The following is a 19022-nucleotide window of genomic DNA, read 5'->3' on the forward strand; positions in this document are numbered from 1 at the left end:
ATTCTGTATATTAATTTTTTATTCAACATTTTCTCTCTCCTCTCAATATTTAATTCAACTTTTTCTCTCTCTTCTCATTATTTCCTCTCTCTCCAGCCGATGCTCTCTCTCTCTTTCTTCTTCAGATCACCCTCCCTCACCCTCAAATCAGCAGCGATCAAGCCGCCATCACCGATCAACGGTACGGCATCATTCAACGGTACGGCATCGTTCATCGTTCTACGTACGGCATCGTTCAACGGTACGGCGGCCTCACCGATCAACGGTAGACCATCGTTCTCGCCATCGCCACGCCGATCTCGCCATCGCCGATCTTGGGTTTGTGCCGGTGGATGTGGGTTTCTGCCGGTGGTGGGTTTGGGATGTGGGTTTGTTTGGTTCGATGGGCGTGGGTTTGTGCCGACCTCTGTTGTTGTGTTTTTTATTTTTTTTTTTTTTTTTTTTTTTTTTTTTTTAGTCGGAGTTATTGACTTTTGAGGGAAAAATACTGTGCATGAACAGTGCATTCACTGTTCATGCACTGTTCACTCATTAAAAATATTAAAAATAGGTCCCACGGTATTATTCATACATTTAAAAATTATTTTGCTACAGTATTTTCAGCAACAATAAGTAACAATAAGTTGTATTAAAACGGACCTATATGTCGTTGTTAAGGGAATTTCTTGGCTAACAAAGAAAGGGATTAGATTTTGAAGAACCTATTAATCCCCAATTTAATAAAAACAATAAGAATAGAGTTGAGAAAGTACTACTATTAGTATTGAATAAAAATTTGTCCTTTCGAATGATTTGTGAGTAGTTTGTGGCGGCCATGGCGATGGTTTTGGTTACAGACTTAGAGGTTAGGAGTGATAAGGAATTGAAAGCTCAGCTTTTGAAATGGTGGTTTATTTATTTTTGAATAAACTATTTATTTTTACACTGCATGTCAATTTAGCACCTTATCTTTCAATTGTAATAATTTCGTCTCTAATTTTTCAGTGTAATATCAATTTAGTCCTGTCGTTATCTCTTTGAATGAAAAAAGATGATATGCCAAACGGAGTAATAAAATCATTTTGGCATATATTTCAATTTATGATCTTGGAATATATTACAATCATTAGTTTGTGTTGTATATATAAGTATATATAAAATAGGTTGTAATATATATGCCAAAAGGTGTCTATAGAAAGATTATAAACATTCGAATTTGATATACCAAAGGTACCTAATGAAAGATCATAATCCTTCAAATTTGATATACTAAAAGGCGTATATTTAAAGGTTATAACTCTTTATATTGGATATACCAAAAGATACTGCTCGAAAAAGTATCTATTGAATGAAAATGTGCCTATTGAAAATAAAAAGGCGCAACTGTTCGGTGTTTTTAAATGTATACATGACATTAATTTATGTAGTCACATGGTTCAATGATATATATATATATATATATACATCTTAGAGAAAATCCTATTAGATTTTAATTGGACTATCAATTTTGCACTACGTGTCCCATTTAATTTTTAATTTTGTGCCAAATGCATTATTGAGTGTAAAAATTGAAGAGTCCAAATCCAATTAGATTCTAAATTAGAGTTCAATTTTCCGCAATGTGTTTATTTCAGTTTTTAATTTTTGTGGCAAGTGAATATTTGGTGCAAAAATTGAAGAATCTGAAACCAATTAAATTATAAATCATATATATATATATATATAATGAGAAACCATTAAATATTTTAGAAATGTATGGTTTAAAAAAAGTGTAAGTTATTACCGTGTATAATTTGAACTTATTCTAAAAAAGAAGAAGTATAATTTGAACCATTTAATTATGAATTTTTTTTAATTGTACCCGTGCATATACACGGTGCTACACTAATATATTAAAAGCTAAAACTTTAAAAAAATTCAATTAGATTCTAAATTAGGGTCCAATTTTGTGTCCTGTGTCCAATTTAGCTTTCTTAATTTTAGTGCACCACAATAATAACTTTGCTTCAATCTCAATACAACATCTCAAACTATTCTTGAGATGAGAACCCTATAAAAATGTGTCCCATTACATTGATCTAAGTGGATTTTGTGTGTGTGTGTTGAGCAGATGATCTAAATGGAATTTGAACCAAATTTTGAAACCACAAATACTTATTCCTGCCCATTTCCATTTGAACACACCGTGTGGTTTTGTCCCTGTTATAATGTACACCGTTTAGTTCCCTGTTTATTTTACAAGCGGGATCATTGTGAACACTTACGGGGTTCTCTACCAAAAGTTTCTCACTTTCTCTACCAAAAGTTTCATTGTTGAGTTCTCTAAAAGAAGCATTACTGAATCGAATTAAAAGTTTAGGATAGCTTTTTTTTTTTTTTTTTTTTCCTATCTAATTTTAAAATGAAATATCTTTTCCATTTCCAATTGCTTGATAAACTAAAAAAAATTAAAACAAAGAGAGAATAGGAAGATACTAATTAAACACGTATGTGCCTTTTATTATGCTATTGCTTGAAATATTCTTTAACAATAACATATAGATAAAAAGAATGAGATTTTATTGGGAAAAGAAGTGTAGAAAAGAACCCACTTCTAGAACAATCAGGCCAGCATTTTCATATCGGAGAGCAAAGAACATAATCATTCAAATGCAACATTTTTTGGGTCTGAAAAAATAAACAGAAGAAAAACGGGGAAAAACAGAGGATGAAATTGGCCAGTGTGACACAGAATTGACCCATTTCAAAGTAAAACCAAACTCAACGTAGATTTTGAAGGAAAAAAAAAAAAAAAAAAACAACAACAACAACAACAATAACAACTAAACTTCTTAAGCCAGATTTAACACGAAGGCACAAAACAAAGTCATAGAATTGACTAATCGCTAAGTGAAGGTTAAAAAAATTAAAATTAAAATATCGCCAAAAGTGATCGCTAAGCACGTGAAGTAGCTAAAGATTGAAAGTTTCCTATCTATGAATCTTGGTAATAATAAAACAAAGATCAACTTGATGGAGTTGCAAAGCTTTTTAGTTGCGAATGCTTAAAGAGACTTAAATTATATAAAATATAATTAAAAAATAACATAAATATATTGACATCATAAAAAAAAAAATCAAATATATAAAGTTTATGTTTTTCTTTTATTAAAATGAATATTCAACTCAACTTTAATTTTTGTAGTTGCAAAATTTTTGTAATTTGCATAGTATTACTTTATTAAAAATAATTTTTTTTAATACTTTAAATTTTATTGTGTCAATAGCATTATTTTAATAAAAATTTAACTCCACTCGAATTTTTTGTTGGGTCTTTAACACTATTTTTGTTGTTATTTAACTAATTGGTCATTGTAATTGTGTTTTATTTTTTAAATTATGGTAGACCAAAAAAAAAAAAAAAAAATTATATATAAATTCAACGCAACTGATTTCCTACGATATATATATTTCAGTGTATATATATATTCAATAATTTTGTAATCAGTGCTTACGCACGATCACGAAAATTCAATAATTTACTGGTCGGCTTGCTAGGACGTTTCCTAGCTGGCCACTTGCGTACAAGTCTGCTTTAGAATAACAATTGTTGATTTGACCAAGAACAGAGGATTTAGTGCCTACCGGCCCTACCCTCTCCCATCTCCATCCCGTCCCCTCTTATCCCCTCTTATTGTGTGTCTCTCTCTCTCTCTCTCTCTCACACATAGGAACTCTCAAGAGGGTTTCAAGCTTTATAGTCACTGCTACAATTCCATTTCACAAATATGAAAGTTCTCATTTTCACAAGCATGAGTGGAGCAGGAGAAGTTCTATAAAAGGTTCGAATTCTCTTTTTTGCTTCACCCCGTCAAATAGTTTTATTCTTCTCTAATTTATTTTCTTCATATATTTTATATCTTCAGTTTTAATTGTACGGAGTTCAAGATTCATCAGTATATTTCAATGGCTTTAATGAGCACTCCAGGAGGCAATTCGGCATTAGCTTCTTCTTTAACACCTCAATGGAAGTACGATATCTTCCTTAGTTTTAGAGGTGAAGATACTCGTAATAGTTTTACAGACCATTTATACGAGGCTTTGCAACGTAAGGGTTTTTTCACTTTTAGGGATGAAGAAAAACTTGATAAAGGAAAATCTATTTCCCTAAATCTCTTGAAAGCAATAGAAGAATCGAGATTTGCTATCATTGTTCTCTCAAAAAACTATGCATCTTCCACATGGTGCTTGGATGAACTTACATATATTGTTAGATGCATGAAAGAAAAAGGATTGATAATTCTACCAGTATTTTACCATGTAGACCCATCTGATGTACGAAAACAGACTGGAATTTTTGCGCAAACCTTTGATGAATACAAAAAACATTTCAAGGAAAGCATGGAGAAGTTGGAAACATGGAGAGATGCTTTAACAGAAGTTGCCAATCTCTCTGGTTGGCATTTACAAGACAGGTAATTTTTGTGACAAATATATTTCTTTTGATATTTAAAGGACAATCTTCTTTCATATATCATAAAGTATTTAAATAGCAATTAGAATTTAGCATGACATGCATGACTAAAATATAACAACATATACTTGTTAATTTTTTTTTGTATTTTACTAGAAAGTAGTAGTAGTTTGTGACCATTGCTTTTAGGACTTAGGGAAAGCTCCTTTGCAACAATTAAAAAGGATCTTGATTCAAGAACATGATCTTCTATGAATTATAAAATGATTAGGATTGTTATTATATTCCTCATTTTTTTTGCGTAAATTACAATCACCCTTTGTGGTTTGGTCATTTCACAACTTAGTTCAGAAAATTTCAATTATTATATTTATACCTCTAAATTTTGGATTAAAATGAAACTATGTTAGGATTCTGTCCAACTCAATAGTGTTTGTATTTTCTGGACAAAATTATCTCTCGATTTCATCTCACTTCTTCCTCTTCCTCCAAAATCTAGTTCGAAAAAGAAAAAGAGAACCAACATTCCATCGTCAGCTAAAATTCAATGAATATCCTGTAAAATTAATTGGAGGAGTTTCTAAAACTTTCTAATTTTTACTATGAATCCGCTGTGAAATTAATGGAAACGGCCAAAGGTGCTCTCCATGTTAATTTGGCAGTATAAAAAAAAGAACAAACCAAAGAAAAAATAGCAACAAACACAAAGTAGAAAATTAAAAGTTGCATATGTGCAATCCAATCAAATCCTTGAGAATTAAGAATGAACTAAATAAAATTCTTAATAATCAAAGGAAACCAAAATTAAAAATTGCATCACACCCAAACCAGTCAAGCCGGTTTTAGACCCAATTGGTGAGTCCCAAACCAAAAAAAATCAATCCAAAATCAAAATCACAAAAAATAATTAAAGAACTGAACCCATAACCATAACCATAACCATAACCGTGACAACAAACCCAACCCCAAACCTGGATTCAAACCCCAAGGCTAGGCCAAACAAGTTATTTGTCTACTGGAAAACATGAATGAGGTGGACAAGGTCTTCAACTACTTAGATGCCAATGAGGAGAACAAAAGATTTACCAGTTGATTTAACTAGAACTCACAAAACTTAAGAATTTAAAGGCAGTTGAGCTAACTTTGTTTGCTAAATTGTGAATGGGCATTCTCAAAAATATAAAATTGTGAATGGCCAAACCAAAGGGTAGATTGTCATTACCCTTTTTTTTTTTTTTTTTTTTTTTTTTCACTTCTTTTGGCAAGATAAATTTACCCACAGAGCCCATTTCCCTCTCCCATATATGAGTGTGTTTGTTTATCAAAAAAAAAAAAAAAAGTTTACCCACGGAGTTTCAGGTCAAAGTCTACCTACAAAAATGGTCGACTAAAAAATTAATTATATGATGAAGAGGTCATCAATTATTAAATTCACACAATGTTTTAATTTTATGGACAACCATTCAACAATTTCCCTAGCTTGTCCATTTAGAAGATAAGTCAATTGAAGTTCAATTTTGGAGACATTTATAACGCTTTTTATAGCTCATAACTCAATATGATGCTTTAAAGGTCCATAATTACCTTCAGCAAAATTATATATTGGATTAAGTTCATAGTGGGCATGTAAATTGTTTTTAGAAAGATTTACCATATGTTTGGATGGAAGGAGAAAAAGGGAGAGTAGAGCGGAAGATAACTACAATAATGAACTAAATTTTAGTATATTCTAATCACCTTCCCCTCTATTCCACTCTCCTCTCCCTCCATTCTATTTTGGCTCAATCATTGTTTTGGGTTCCATAGAATCCTTAAAGCCTAAAAGTGCATTTTAACCATCTTATTTACAAATCAAATTTTTACATAATTTTGAAGAAATAGAGCTGGTAGGTTTTTATAATTGATATTAGTCCACCAAAATAGAAATTCAAAAACAACACTTAAACGAAACAAAAGTATATATATTTTGAAGCCTTTTTTTTTTTTTTTCAATGATAAATCATGTATATTGATTTGGGCCTCAACTCAAGAGTTAAAAGCTTTTATATATTTTGTGGTGGGTAGAGGAATGGATTCAACAAAATGAAAATGTTGTACACTAGTTACTATGCGCTCACACAATTAATTTTAGAGATGGGATGTAAGGCCAACCTTTAAGTACCTGTTCCAATAAAAAGTGACATTCAAAGATGTATGTATAGTATTCAAATGAGAATAGCTTTGAAAAAGCTAAGTATTCATCCTCGGGTTTGGTCTGAGGAGGTTGTTACAGTTTGATGTCCTCTTTCNTCTGTCCAACTCAATAGTGTTTGTATTTTCTGGACAAAATTATCTCTCGATTTCATCTCACTTCTTCCTCTTCCTCCAAAATCTAGTTCGAAAAAGAAAAAGAGAACCAACATTCCATCGTCAGCTAAAATTCAATGAATATCCTGTAAAATTAATTGGAGGAGTTTCTAAAACTTTCTAATTTTTACTATGAATCCGCTGTGAAATTAATGGAAACGGCCAAAGGTGCTCTCCATGTTAATTTGGCAGTATAAAAAAAAGAACAAACCAAAGAAAAAATAGCAACAAACACAAAGTAGAAAATTAAAAGTTGCATATGTGCAATCCAATCAAATCCTTGAGAATTAAGAATGAACTAAATAAAATTCTTAATAATCAAAGGAAACCAAAATTAAAAATTGCATCACACCCAAACCAGTCAAGCCGGTTTTAGACCCAATTGGTGAGTCCCAAACCAAAAAAAATCAATCCAAAATCAAAATCACAAAAAATAATTAAAGAACTGAACCCATAACCATAACCATAACCATAACCGTGACAACAAACCCAACCCCAAACCTGGATTCAAACCCCAAGGCTAGGCCAAACAAGTTATTTGTCTACTGGAAAACATGAATGAGGTGGACAAGGTCTTCAACTACTTAGATGCCAATGAGGAGAACAAAAGATTTACCAGTTGATTTAACTAGAACTCACAAAACTTAAGAATTTAAAGGCAGTTGAGCTAACTTTGTTTGCTAAATTGTGAATGGGCATTCTCAAAAATATAAAATTGTGAATGGCCAAACCAAAGGGTAGATTGTCATTACCCTTTTTTTTTTTTTTTTTTTTTTTTTTCACTTCTTTTGGCAAGATAAATTTACCCACAGAGCCCATTTCCCTCTCCCATATATGAGTGTGTTTGTTTATCAAAAAAAAAAAAAAAAGTTTACCCACGGAGTTTTCAGGTCAAAGTCTACCTACAAAATGGTCGACTAAAAAATTAATTATATGATGAAGAGGTCATCAATTATTAAATTCACACAATGTTTTAATTTTATGGACAACCATTCAACAATTTCCCTAGCTTGTCCATTTAGAAGATAAGTCAATTGAAGTTCAATTTTGGAGACATTTATAACGCTTTTTATAGCTCATAACTCAATATGATGCTTTAAAGGTCCATAATTACCTTCAGCAAAATTATATATTGGATTAAGTTCATAGTGGGCATGTAAATTGTTTTTAGAAAGATTTACCATATGTTTGGATGGAAGGAGAAAAAGGGAGAGTAGAGCGGAAGATAACTACAATAATGAACTAAATTTTAGTATATTCTAATCACCTTCCCCTCTATTCCACTCTCCTCTCCCTCCATTCTATTTTGGCTCAATCATTGTTTTGGGTTCCATAGAATCCTTAAAGCCTAAAAGTGCATTTTAACCATCTTATTTACAAATCAAATTTTTACATAATTTTGAAGAAATAGAGCTGGTAGGTTTTTATAATTGATATTAGTCCACCAAAATAGAAATTCAAAAACAACACTTAAACGAAACAAAAGTATATATATTTTGAAGCCTTTTTTTTTTTTTTTTCAATGATAAATCATGTATATTGATTTGGGCCTCAACTCAAGAGTTAAAAGCTTTTATATATTTTGTGGTGGGTAGAGGAATGGATTCAACAAAAATGAAAATGTTGTACACTAGTTACTATGCGCTCACACAATTAATTTTAGAGATGGGATGTAAGGCCAACCTTTAAGTACCTGTTCCAATAAAAAGTGACATTCAAAGATGTATGTATAGTATTCAAATGAGAATAGCTTTGAAAAAGCTAAGTATTCATCCTCGGGTTTGGTCTGAGGAGGTTGTTACAGTTTGATGTCCTCTTTCTCTCTCTCTCTCCCCCTTTCTTTTCTTTCTTAGACCTCTCCTTTTATCCAGATGCTTCTTAGCTTTATATCTCTTAGCGAAGATGCACCTAGATCTTACACTTGGAGGGTCATGATTATACTTCCCTGATACTTGTCCCATTAGACCTTGTTAGAAGGTTTTTACACCAAAGTATTAGCTGTGAAAACACTACTCAAGGTTATTTTTTCAATAATGCGGCCAGCTAAGTAGTTGCACGGTATTTAATGCGGAGGGGATGGCCACTTTGTCCTTCCTTTTTCTTCTATTCCATGCTCAACTCCAAATTACCCTTGTCTCCTCTCGGACTTAGCCATGCTCCCTTTGACTCTGTCCTCGACCTTCCGAGGTTAGGCACATGTCCTCGACATCTTTGCCAATTATGGTTGCTTAGTCTAAGTACAAATTACATGGCTAACTTCCGTGGATAACCCAACTACAGTGTCTGAGGTTTACTCCCATATGAGCTTTATCAACCCTCTGGATTCTCATCAACCCCCCCCCCCCCCCCCCCCCCCCAAAAAAAACACACACACACACACATATATATGCTAAACAGTTGGTAAAGGCTTATATTTGTGTTGGCACAAAGGCTTAACTTTTATAATTGCATTTAGCGTGTTCAACTTAAATATTCCAATAAAGTTTCTCTCAACAATCAAGCATAAAATGAAACTCACTTAAAAAAAAAAAAAAATCATTTTTTGTCAATCAAGGAACTGGTTGATGGCACTTGCTCTTCCATCCTGGAATCTTTGTGGCTACTAGCATTCTCCGCTTTTCTCCCTCTTTTGTTGCTTTTAATTATGTATGTATTTTTTTTTTAAATCATTCGACAATGGGAAACATGTCATGGCAAGAACCACAATTGTAAGTAAACAGTGGGTTAATTCCACATTGGAAAATGAGTATCAGTTAAAGATGTTTAAAACTTGTGTTGTGTATCCAAGAGTTAGGCCTTTTTGGATATATACCACTGTAAGTTTCTTTAAAAAACATTCTCCTCTCTCCTCGTGTGTGTGTTTGTTAAAAAAAAAATACTTAGTATTCTCACAAAAAAAAAAAGAAAAAAAGAGTTAATGTCCCACACTATACGTGGATGTTTAGTAATTACATTTGAAATTTCTTAAGACTCATGTATAATACTTATTTTATTATACCGTATTTATGATGTTTCTCATAATATTACTGAATGCTTTGATGCTTAATTTTCTTAATTCGTATTTTATAATTTCTCCTTATCCTAGAAGTAGTTTCCGACTATTGATTGCGTTTTTTTTTTTTTTTTGCTAAACTATATATATGAGATTGGATTCTCATAGTTATTAGAAATTTCTAGGAGTCTATACTATATTATAAATTTTACATTTAAAATAATAAAATAACATCTAGATAAAAAGTAGAGTTTAATTCTAAAACCGAACACTTCTTCAACCTCTTCATTCTCAACACCAAATCCTAAGACCCCAATCTCAAAAACTTTTTTCATAATCTAAATGAAACAAAATTATTTGTGTACCAACATAAGGAGAATGTACGCATACAAAGAAAAATTAGCTGGAAATACTTTCATTTATCTATATTTAATTGCCTCTAATAGGGCCTTTATATCCTTTAAAAAACAAAAGACAAACAAAATGCTAAAATTCAAGAAAAGTATAAGCTAAAATTGGGAGAACTGATCTTGTATTATTAATTTTATACATGAGCTTTATCTTTATATAGAGAAGTAGAGCACACTAATTAGCTTACCATCGTATATCAAAACCATAACAACAAATTAAATAATTTGAAACTAATCCTTACAAGTTGCAACAACTATAATTAACAACACTAAGAAAAGTAATAGAAAAAGATACAGGTGGATAAGTATTATACGTGAAAGATACATGGGAAAGAACATAAAAATTATGTGAAGAACTACTTAATTGTAGCTTTGATGGAGAGAACTAACAATATGACTATAGTTTGTACACCGTTTGCACATTATTCTCGAATAGCTGCAACTAAACTTGAGGTTGCAACTAAAGTTGAGATAATCTTGATTCACAACAAAGAAAACTCCAAAATAATCATCGTTTTTTACTTTGTTGGTCAAGGCTCATACCAATACCACACTAAATAGTAGTCCAAAATTACAAAGAAACCAATAAATTATGAAGGCTAAAATAGAATAAAAAACCACCTAACCTATGGCATGAAGATAAAAGGCTATGGATAGATATATATAAAGTAGAACAAGTGCGTGAGTTGAAAATGGTGAGTGGAAATACAAAAAGTTTTGTGCTTTGTGAGAGAGTGAAAAGTCTTGAAACAATAAACCCAAGAAAATAAAGAGATCTTATCTTTTAAATTTTAATTAGTCTTTATTTCTAATGTGGCACTTGAGAAATATCCTAATACAATGAATCTAAGAAAATAAAGAGTTCTTATCTTTTAAATTTTAATTAGTTTTTATCTTTAATATGACACTTGAGTAAAGAATTTATGTAAAAAAATTCCTTGTGAAATAAAGCGTCACATGGCAGAACCTCATGCTAGCAGAGACCTTATGTGGGAGAGCATGAGGTTCTGCTAGTATGAGGTCTCTGCTTTTATATATACATATTGATTGATTGATTAACAAAATTTGATGGATTTATTTCAACAAAATATAACAAAAACTATAGCCCTAAATATCTCTATTTGAAATATGTAACTGATATAATATACCTTTCATATATGAGATGTTATATCAATATTGCTTGAGTAAAAACATTCAGGTGTTTGCCGAAAACTTTGTAACTTAATTGGTTGACACTTTCTAGTGTTGATGACATCTAAGGTTGGAATTCCCCTTCCTTGTTGTAACTAACTAAAAAAAAAAAAAGGAGTATTTTTGCCTAATATTTTTCTTCTTCCCATGGGTATTTATTACTAATTTGGACCATCACGTAATTATTGTTTTATCTTTTTTGTAGGCATGAGTCAAAATTTATCCAACGTATTGTAGAAGAGATATTTCATAAATCGAGCTCTAGTTTCTCAAGCTTCAACGACTCGGTAGGAATAGATTCTTTAGTGGATAAACTCTACAATTCATATTTAAATCTTGGGAATAATGTTTGCATGACAGGGATTTTTGGTATGGGGGGGCTGGGAAAGACAACTCTTGCTAGAGTTGTTTATGATATGTTTCGTAATCGTTTTGAAGGTTCAAGTTTTATTGCTAATGTTAGAGAAGATTATGAAAAACATAGGTTGCATCGATTGCAGCAACAACTTCTTGCAGACATTTTAGAGGAAAGAAATATAGATATAAGGAATGAATATCAAGGAGTTGGCATGATCAAGAATAGGCTATGTCATAAAAAAATCCTACTTGTACTAGATGATGTCGACCGACTTGACCAATTAGAAAAATTGTCTGGAGAGTCTGGCTGGTTTGGATTGGGGAGTTGGATCATCATAACAACTAGAGATGAACATTTGTTGGTCCAACATGAAGTGCATAACAGATATAAGCTTGATGCATTAAATAGTGATGTTGCTCTAAAACTTTTTTGTTTGAAAGCCTTCAAAAAGGAGCAACCCAAAGAAGGATATATGCAACTCTCCCAAGAATTTGTACACTATGCTAATGGTCTTCCATTAGCTCTAGTTACTTTGGGTTCCTTTTTGTGTAGAAGATCAATGGATGAATGGAAAAGTGCATTGGCAAGTGTAAAAAAAAATCCTAAAAGAGAAATATTTGATTCGCTTAAAGTCAGCTACGATGGACTAGAGGAAACGTGGAGGGAAATATTCTTGGATATTGCATGTTTCTTTAGAGGGAAGGCAAAAGATCGAGTAGTAGAGATATTAGAAAATTGTGGTCTTGATGCAAGAGGTGGTATGAATGTTCTCATGCAGAGATCTCTCATAACTATAGAAAACAATAAATTATGTATGCATGATTTACTACAAAAAATGGGTGAAGAAATTGTCCGTCAAGAATCACGTGGAGAGCCTGGAAAGCGCAGCAGATTGTGGCTTCTTGAGGATTTGTTTCATGTATTGACTAAAAATACGGTAAGAATAGTGGCAAAGATAAAATTTTATTTAATTTTATTTTGAGGTAAAGTTAGAATTTTATTTTAGTGAACAAGATTGATTAGGTACAATATCATACTTTCCGTCAATAAATTAGTTTTCAAAAAAAAGAAAAAAGAAAAAAAAAAGATCCAATAGATAAGTGGTTACCTAAGTACTTAATTAATGGAATATAGGGTACCAAATTTCATTTAACATGCTAATATATTGTCGCTGGCACATTTCTTATATTTTTAAAACACAATGTAATTGTGTCATTATTCATAAATTTGAAGTCATCTTTTTTTTATTTAATCATCCAATCATTCATCTCTTGATTGCTACCCAAAACAAAAGGCTACATTTTTTCTTAATTGAAACTTCGTTCATGGGCTCTTTTTTTTTTTAATCACTTTAAAATAATTTTGTACTTTTTTTCCTTGTTAGGGTTCTCTCTCTCTCTCTCTCTCTCTCTCTCTCTCTCTCTCTCTCTCTCTTGAAAACTTTATTTTCTTATAGTTTTAAAACACAATGTAATTGTGTCATTATTCATAAATTTGAAGTCATCTTTTTTTATTTAATCATCCAATCATTCATCTCTTGATTGCTACCCAAAACAAAAGGCTACATTTTTTCTTAATTGAAACTTCGTTCATGGGCTCTTTTTTTTTTAATCACTTTAAAATAATTTTGTACTTTTTTTCCTTGTTAGGGTTCTCTCTCTCTCTCTCTCTCTCTCTCTCTCTTGAAAACTTTATTTCTTATAGTTTTAAAACACAATGTAATTGTGTCATTATTCATAAATTTGAAGTCATCTTTTTTTTTTTAATCATCCAATCATTCATCTCTTGATTGCTACCCAAAACAAAAGGCTAAATTTTTTCTTAATTGAAACTTCGTTCATGGGCTCTTTTTTTTTTTAATCACTTTAAAATAATTTTGTACTTTTTTTTCCTTGTTAGGGTTCTCTCTCTCTCTCTCTCACTTGAAAACTTTATTAAGAAGAAACGGCTATGTCATCCTAAAGCATGTAATAAAAAATGGATAGAACATCCTCCATCCGAATAGCACAATCGAAGACATTAAAAGAATGCCTAGCTAGACTATTGACAAGCAATGTTTTGAAAATCTTGTGTACCAAGCAACACTCTTTTACACTTGGAAACAACAATACTAGGGATACACCCATTTTTCTATCAAATTTCGCAACATTTTTACTTGTTTGGCTATGAGTGATTGATTAAAAGTAATAGGTTCATGTACTAGTAGAAAATGTCTATCACTTGTGTCACACAAATCAGCAAGTTGTAAAATCTGATGTATACCTAAATTCAGTATCTTGAAAATCGATGGTGTAGATATTTTCATCTCCTTTAACACAGTATAAACTTGAGTAATTCTAGTATTCTTATCTTTTGTTTTGCAAATATTTACTGATTGTATGCCTTTTATTCTTAGGCAACAGAAGCAATTAAAGCCATAGTCATAAACCGTTACCAATGGGACAGAGGAGATTGGACCTTTGAAGCCCCTTTTATGAATGGGAAGTACCACATTGGAACTTTGAAGTCATTCCTGAAGCTTTTTCAAAGATGGGTAATCTTAGATTGCTTATAGTTGACAATATGTCTATATTGAATGGCCTCAATCATCTTCCAAATGACCTAAGATTTCTTGACTGGTTTGGTTATTCTTCAAAAGTTTTGCCGTCCAGTTTCCAACCAAGAGAGCTTGTTGAACTTAATTTACAATTTAGCGAAATTAAATATCTTTGGGAAGGAGTGAAGGTAATTTTGTTCTTTTAATTGTCTTTTTATTATTTATTAATTTTTCATAAGTAGTGTAATAGACATAATGATTTTCACAACAATTAAGTTGACAAGTTTTTACTAATTCTCGTATGAGCTTATTATTTACATTGCTCTTTTATCTACCAATAACGATTTACCACCTTGGCAGCTCTCAAGACTTACTGTTTTTATTGAGGAATGGCTTCAATAATTTTGCTAAATTTAAAAATTTATTTATCTTATCAAAGTAAATTATATGCTTAACACTTTTTTTTTCTTTGGGGTTGAACAGTATTTAGACAAGTTAAAATGCATGGATCTTAGTTATTCAGCGAGGCTTGTTCATACACCTGACTTCAATGGGTTTCCAAGACTGGAGAGACTAATTCTTAGTTGTTGCACTAATTTGGTTGACATCCACCCATCTATTGGACAACTCAAGAGGCTTGTTGTCTTAGATCTGGAACACTGTGTATCTCTTACCAATCTTCCAGCATATCTACTGAAATGGAGTCCCTTCAAATTCTTAATCTTTTTGGGTGTGAACAACTCAGGGAAATTCCAGAATTTAATGGAATTTTGAAAAGCCTATCAAAACTTTATTTGGGTAGGACTAGAATCGCAACACTACCCTCATCAATCGATTGTTTGACTGCCCTTACTATATTAAATCTAGAATACTGCCTATATCTCAATTGTCTTCCAAGTAATATGAATGGTTTGATCTCTCTTAAAAAACTCGTCCTTACGGGATGCTTCCGTCTTAAAGACCTGCCAGAGAGCATTTGGAAATAGAGTGTTTGAAGGAACTTGAGTTGATTGGAACTTCCATTTGGAAACTTCCCTCAGCCAATGATGTCTGGAATGATCGATTGAAAGAACAATTTGTGCGGAATATACCCTGGAGCTATTACCGATTGCCTCAACCGTCAGAACCTTCTTATGATGAAGTCAGCCGTAGAGCAGCATTTACAATATTGAACCGTTACCTCCAGGTACTCAGTTTTCTCTCTCTTTCAAATGAATCAAGTATTAAAAGGTAAAGCTTTTTCATGTAATTATATTTCAAATACAAGCCAATTTTGAGTTCATCACCGAACAATATATGTTCAAGCTTGACTTATTTTCTTGTTAAATAAGCTTGAACTTGTTAATGAGTTACTTGATGATTAACTTATTCTTTTTCTATGTATAGTAAAATCACGACTAAAATTTTTTACCCCTTTAAAAATAGGGTAGTATTAACAGGCACTGTAAAGTGCTCAATAAGAAATTACTTTATGTCATATCATTATACTTTATGTCAGGTTTTTTACCAATTTTATAAGCGGTAGAGTCAATAAAGCTAACTTTATTTTTTGTTTGTTTCACTTGTTACTTTAGTCATATTTTCAGCCACTTTATTAATTTATACAAATTTTTTATTAAGTGAACTCACAATAAATAATCCTTAGCGAGCTTAACATTTCCTTTTAAAATATATGAATTTTTACTTCTGGTATACCGTTTATATTATCATTTGATATCATATGGACTTATTTAAAAATTTATATAATCCAATCTCAAGTACATATTAGTATGTTTGAGCTTGACTCATTCAATAGTTAAGTCTAAACTAGGATTTGAACTTGACTTGTTTGTTAAACAAACATAACAAGCATTTTTCTGAACCATCTCAAGCTGTTCTTAAACAACTCGCTACATTTACAGTTCTACTCAAACTGTTAAATGATGTATCTTTTTTATTTTCATTTTTTTTTGGGTACAGGGACTCCTTCGTGGAAAAACTGAATTTCAGACAATTATTCCCGGATATGGAATTCCGGGGTGGATAACTTATACATTTCGAGGGGATTCAATAAGGATAGCACTGTGTCCAAATTGGTGTAATAGTAAATGGATGGGATTCATTCTCTCTGCTCATATCAATGTAATTGAGGAAAGATTTGGTCTTGGAGTTCGTGTGAAAGCCTTGGTGACATACCTCACAGTCAATATGCCTCTAAAACTTTCTTTAGAATAACAGCCTCGCCGCAGACCGCTCACTACAATTGTCTATTGTATTTGTGTCGTGATGATTGGTTTGCTGCTGTTCCAAATGCTGATCAATGCAGTCTGATTGAGGTTGTATTTGAGAACTATGGCTCAATAAGGGAAGTGATGCATTGTGGGGTTGGTTTGGTATACGAGCAAGATGTGGAAGAGTTTAACCAAACAATTGCACAAACTGGGGAGTCACCAAGTCACTACGGGTTGAATGGTGTCGAGATCCTTGAGTAGCTATAACGATACTGAGCCTAAATGCATTTAGGAGCTTTTCTGTGGTAATGATCATCTCAAAAATCCTTCTTGTTAAATGTCTAATCATTTTTTTTTTCATTCATTTCTAGCTGTTCAGCTGGTTTTGTGGCTAGCAAGTAAGTCCACTTATTTTTCTGTTTATGCATAACCAGTCCCAATCATTTTAATACTCTCTGTGTCCCTGAAACCTTAGATTCCCTGCATGAGTTCTTTTTTTTGCTGAATCCCCTCCATGAGCTCACTGCCAATTGTCTAAGCCTCTACATTATCATCATTGTTAGAATTACGGTTACATGATTAAAGTTACTATTTCCTAATAGCTTAACTTTTGCGAGAATCAGTAATTTATCAGTCATCAATTACCACAAGCTTAATAACTGGTAAAACCTTATTAGGCAAGTTGCGAATATGATCTAGAAAAGAAATACATTCACAAGCTTCACTGCTCTAAGGATTTTTCTAAGTTAGATGCATGGTTCAGTCCTAGTTTGGCATCCTATATGTAAGTGTCTGAGTATTTAGCTATTTTTATATCCACCTTGTGCGGCGGGCTAATGCAAGAAAATTTTGCCAAATAATATTTTACACATTAAAACTACAAACTGCATAGCACCTCCTTCTCTAGCATGTTTCTATATACTTCAAAGCCATGACTTCTAGAACAGGCATGAACGAACTCCAATTACACTGATTGTTAATGAGTGAACTTTTTATTTTCTTTAATAGTCCCATACTAAGTCTTCATATTTATGCAGGTTATGGCAATCGACATGTCTGCAGAAGATGACACTCTGTTTTGTTTATACTTTGACTGGTTACTAAACAGGGAGGTTTTCCATAGGGTGAATTTCAAATCAGGCTACTGCTATTTGAAGTTCATAAGCATTTCTGTCAGTCTGACTATGTTTTGCATTTTTTTTTCTTAAGAAAAAAAATCCTGGTATGTTGTATTGAATTCATATTTGGTTTCAGTTATCATAATTTGAAAATGTAATTGAGTGACAAATCGTTCCATCTTGTTTCATAATGACAGTATAGCCAGGATCTTTTCTTTTATTTCATATACAAGGGGCTCTAGTCCTTATCAGATTTGCATTTTATGGTTTCAGTTATAATGATTTTCTTACAATGAACTTCAATTGAGGCTACTGTTATTGGACAGCCTATATGCTGTACATTCTAGTAACTTTTTTTTTGGATGAACGTACATTCTAGTAACTTCCTCATATTTCTCTCATGTAGTGTATTTGAGTTGATGTCTATGACAGCATGAGTTGGTATTTTTGAGAAGTTAGACAATTACATTTTATCAATCACGCTACATAATTAGGTTAGCATTAATTAAGTCTTCAATCTAGAATATTTCCTCGCAATAAAAGTCAGCAAACACGGTTGAAAGCTTCAAACAAGTTCACTCTTGAAATAATCTTCTTTTTGGGACTTGTCTAGTTGATAGTTATGGTCTAGCCATTATTTTGTAAATACACAACAACAACAATGTAAAGTTGTGATTTACAACTATGTGTTTTGTTGGCTTTTATTCCGTGCCAAATTTGATTGTAATTACTATCAATTGTTTATACCCTGTATTTGTTGTGGGAATTGATGTAAGGGGTGTGTGATAGAGAGTGTGTGAAGACTCAAGCAATTTGGAAGCTGAAGGAATCTCGCGGGTATGTCGCGACTTAGCTTCCCGCGAAGTGAAGCATGTGCCTTGCACATGCTGGAATGCGAAGAGTCAGGACAGGTGGAGACAGCTGTCTCTCGCGAGTATCTCGCGGGTAAGGCCTTCCCGCGAGACACCCGCGAGACATGCTGTTCTGCCAGCCTGTACTGACTGACTCACACATTTTGCACCTATCCTATATAAACCCCCATTACCCACAAATGTTGAGGAATGCTTCAGAGAGAAAACCCTAGCCAAACACATTTGGAATTAGAGATTGTCATCCCCACCTTTCTCTATACACTTGCTTGTGGTATCTCCTCAACCCTTCCCTCTCCATTTCCACACCATTGAGAGGTTGATAGCCCAAACACTTACCACACCTTTTGAGAGTGTTGTGTGACGTTTTGGTGCTGCTGGGAAGCATTGGAAGAAGCCTGGAATGGCAGATGCAACATGGAGCTTGTTGCGGGATCCGGATAACTAAGACAAGACACGGTTCCGAGAAGCCTTGTTGGAGTAGGAGCTTGGAGGGCTTAGGTACATCGGGTAGATTAGGCTTGGAGGGTCTCTTGCTTACTCATGTATCCCAACTGATT

At 32.6% G+C, this 19022-nt stretch overlaps 1 protein-coding gene across 1 annotated transcript; it reads left to right on the forward strand.

Moving 5' to 3' along the window:
- Positions 1-3618: 3618 nt before the first annotated feature.
- On the forward strand, positions 3619-17865 carry LOC112018423 (disease resistance protein Roq1). Its single transcript, XM_065770670.1, is given in 9 exon segments — positions 3619-3800; positions 3885-4433; positions 11577-12666; positions 14125-14265; positions 14268-14453; positions 14749-14958; positions 14961-15451; positions 16225-16780; positions 17513-17865. Coding segments are annotated over 6 exon segments (2427 nt in total). The 5' UTR covers positions 3619-3800; positions 3885-3924; the 3' UTR covers positions 15252-15451; positions 16225-16780; positions 17513-17865.
- The last annotated feature ends 1157 nt before the right edge of the window (positions 17866-19022 follow it).

The sequence above is a fragment of the Quercus suber genome, unplaced genomic scaffold (assembly GCF_002906115.3).
Source record: "Quercus suber isolate HL8 unplaced genomic scaffold, Cork oak 2.0 scaffold_34, whole genome shotgun sequence".
NCBI lineage: Eukaryota > Viridiplantae > Streptophyta > Magnoliopsida > Fagales > Fagaceae > Quercus > Quercus suber.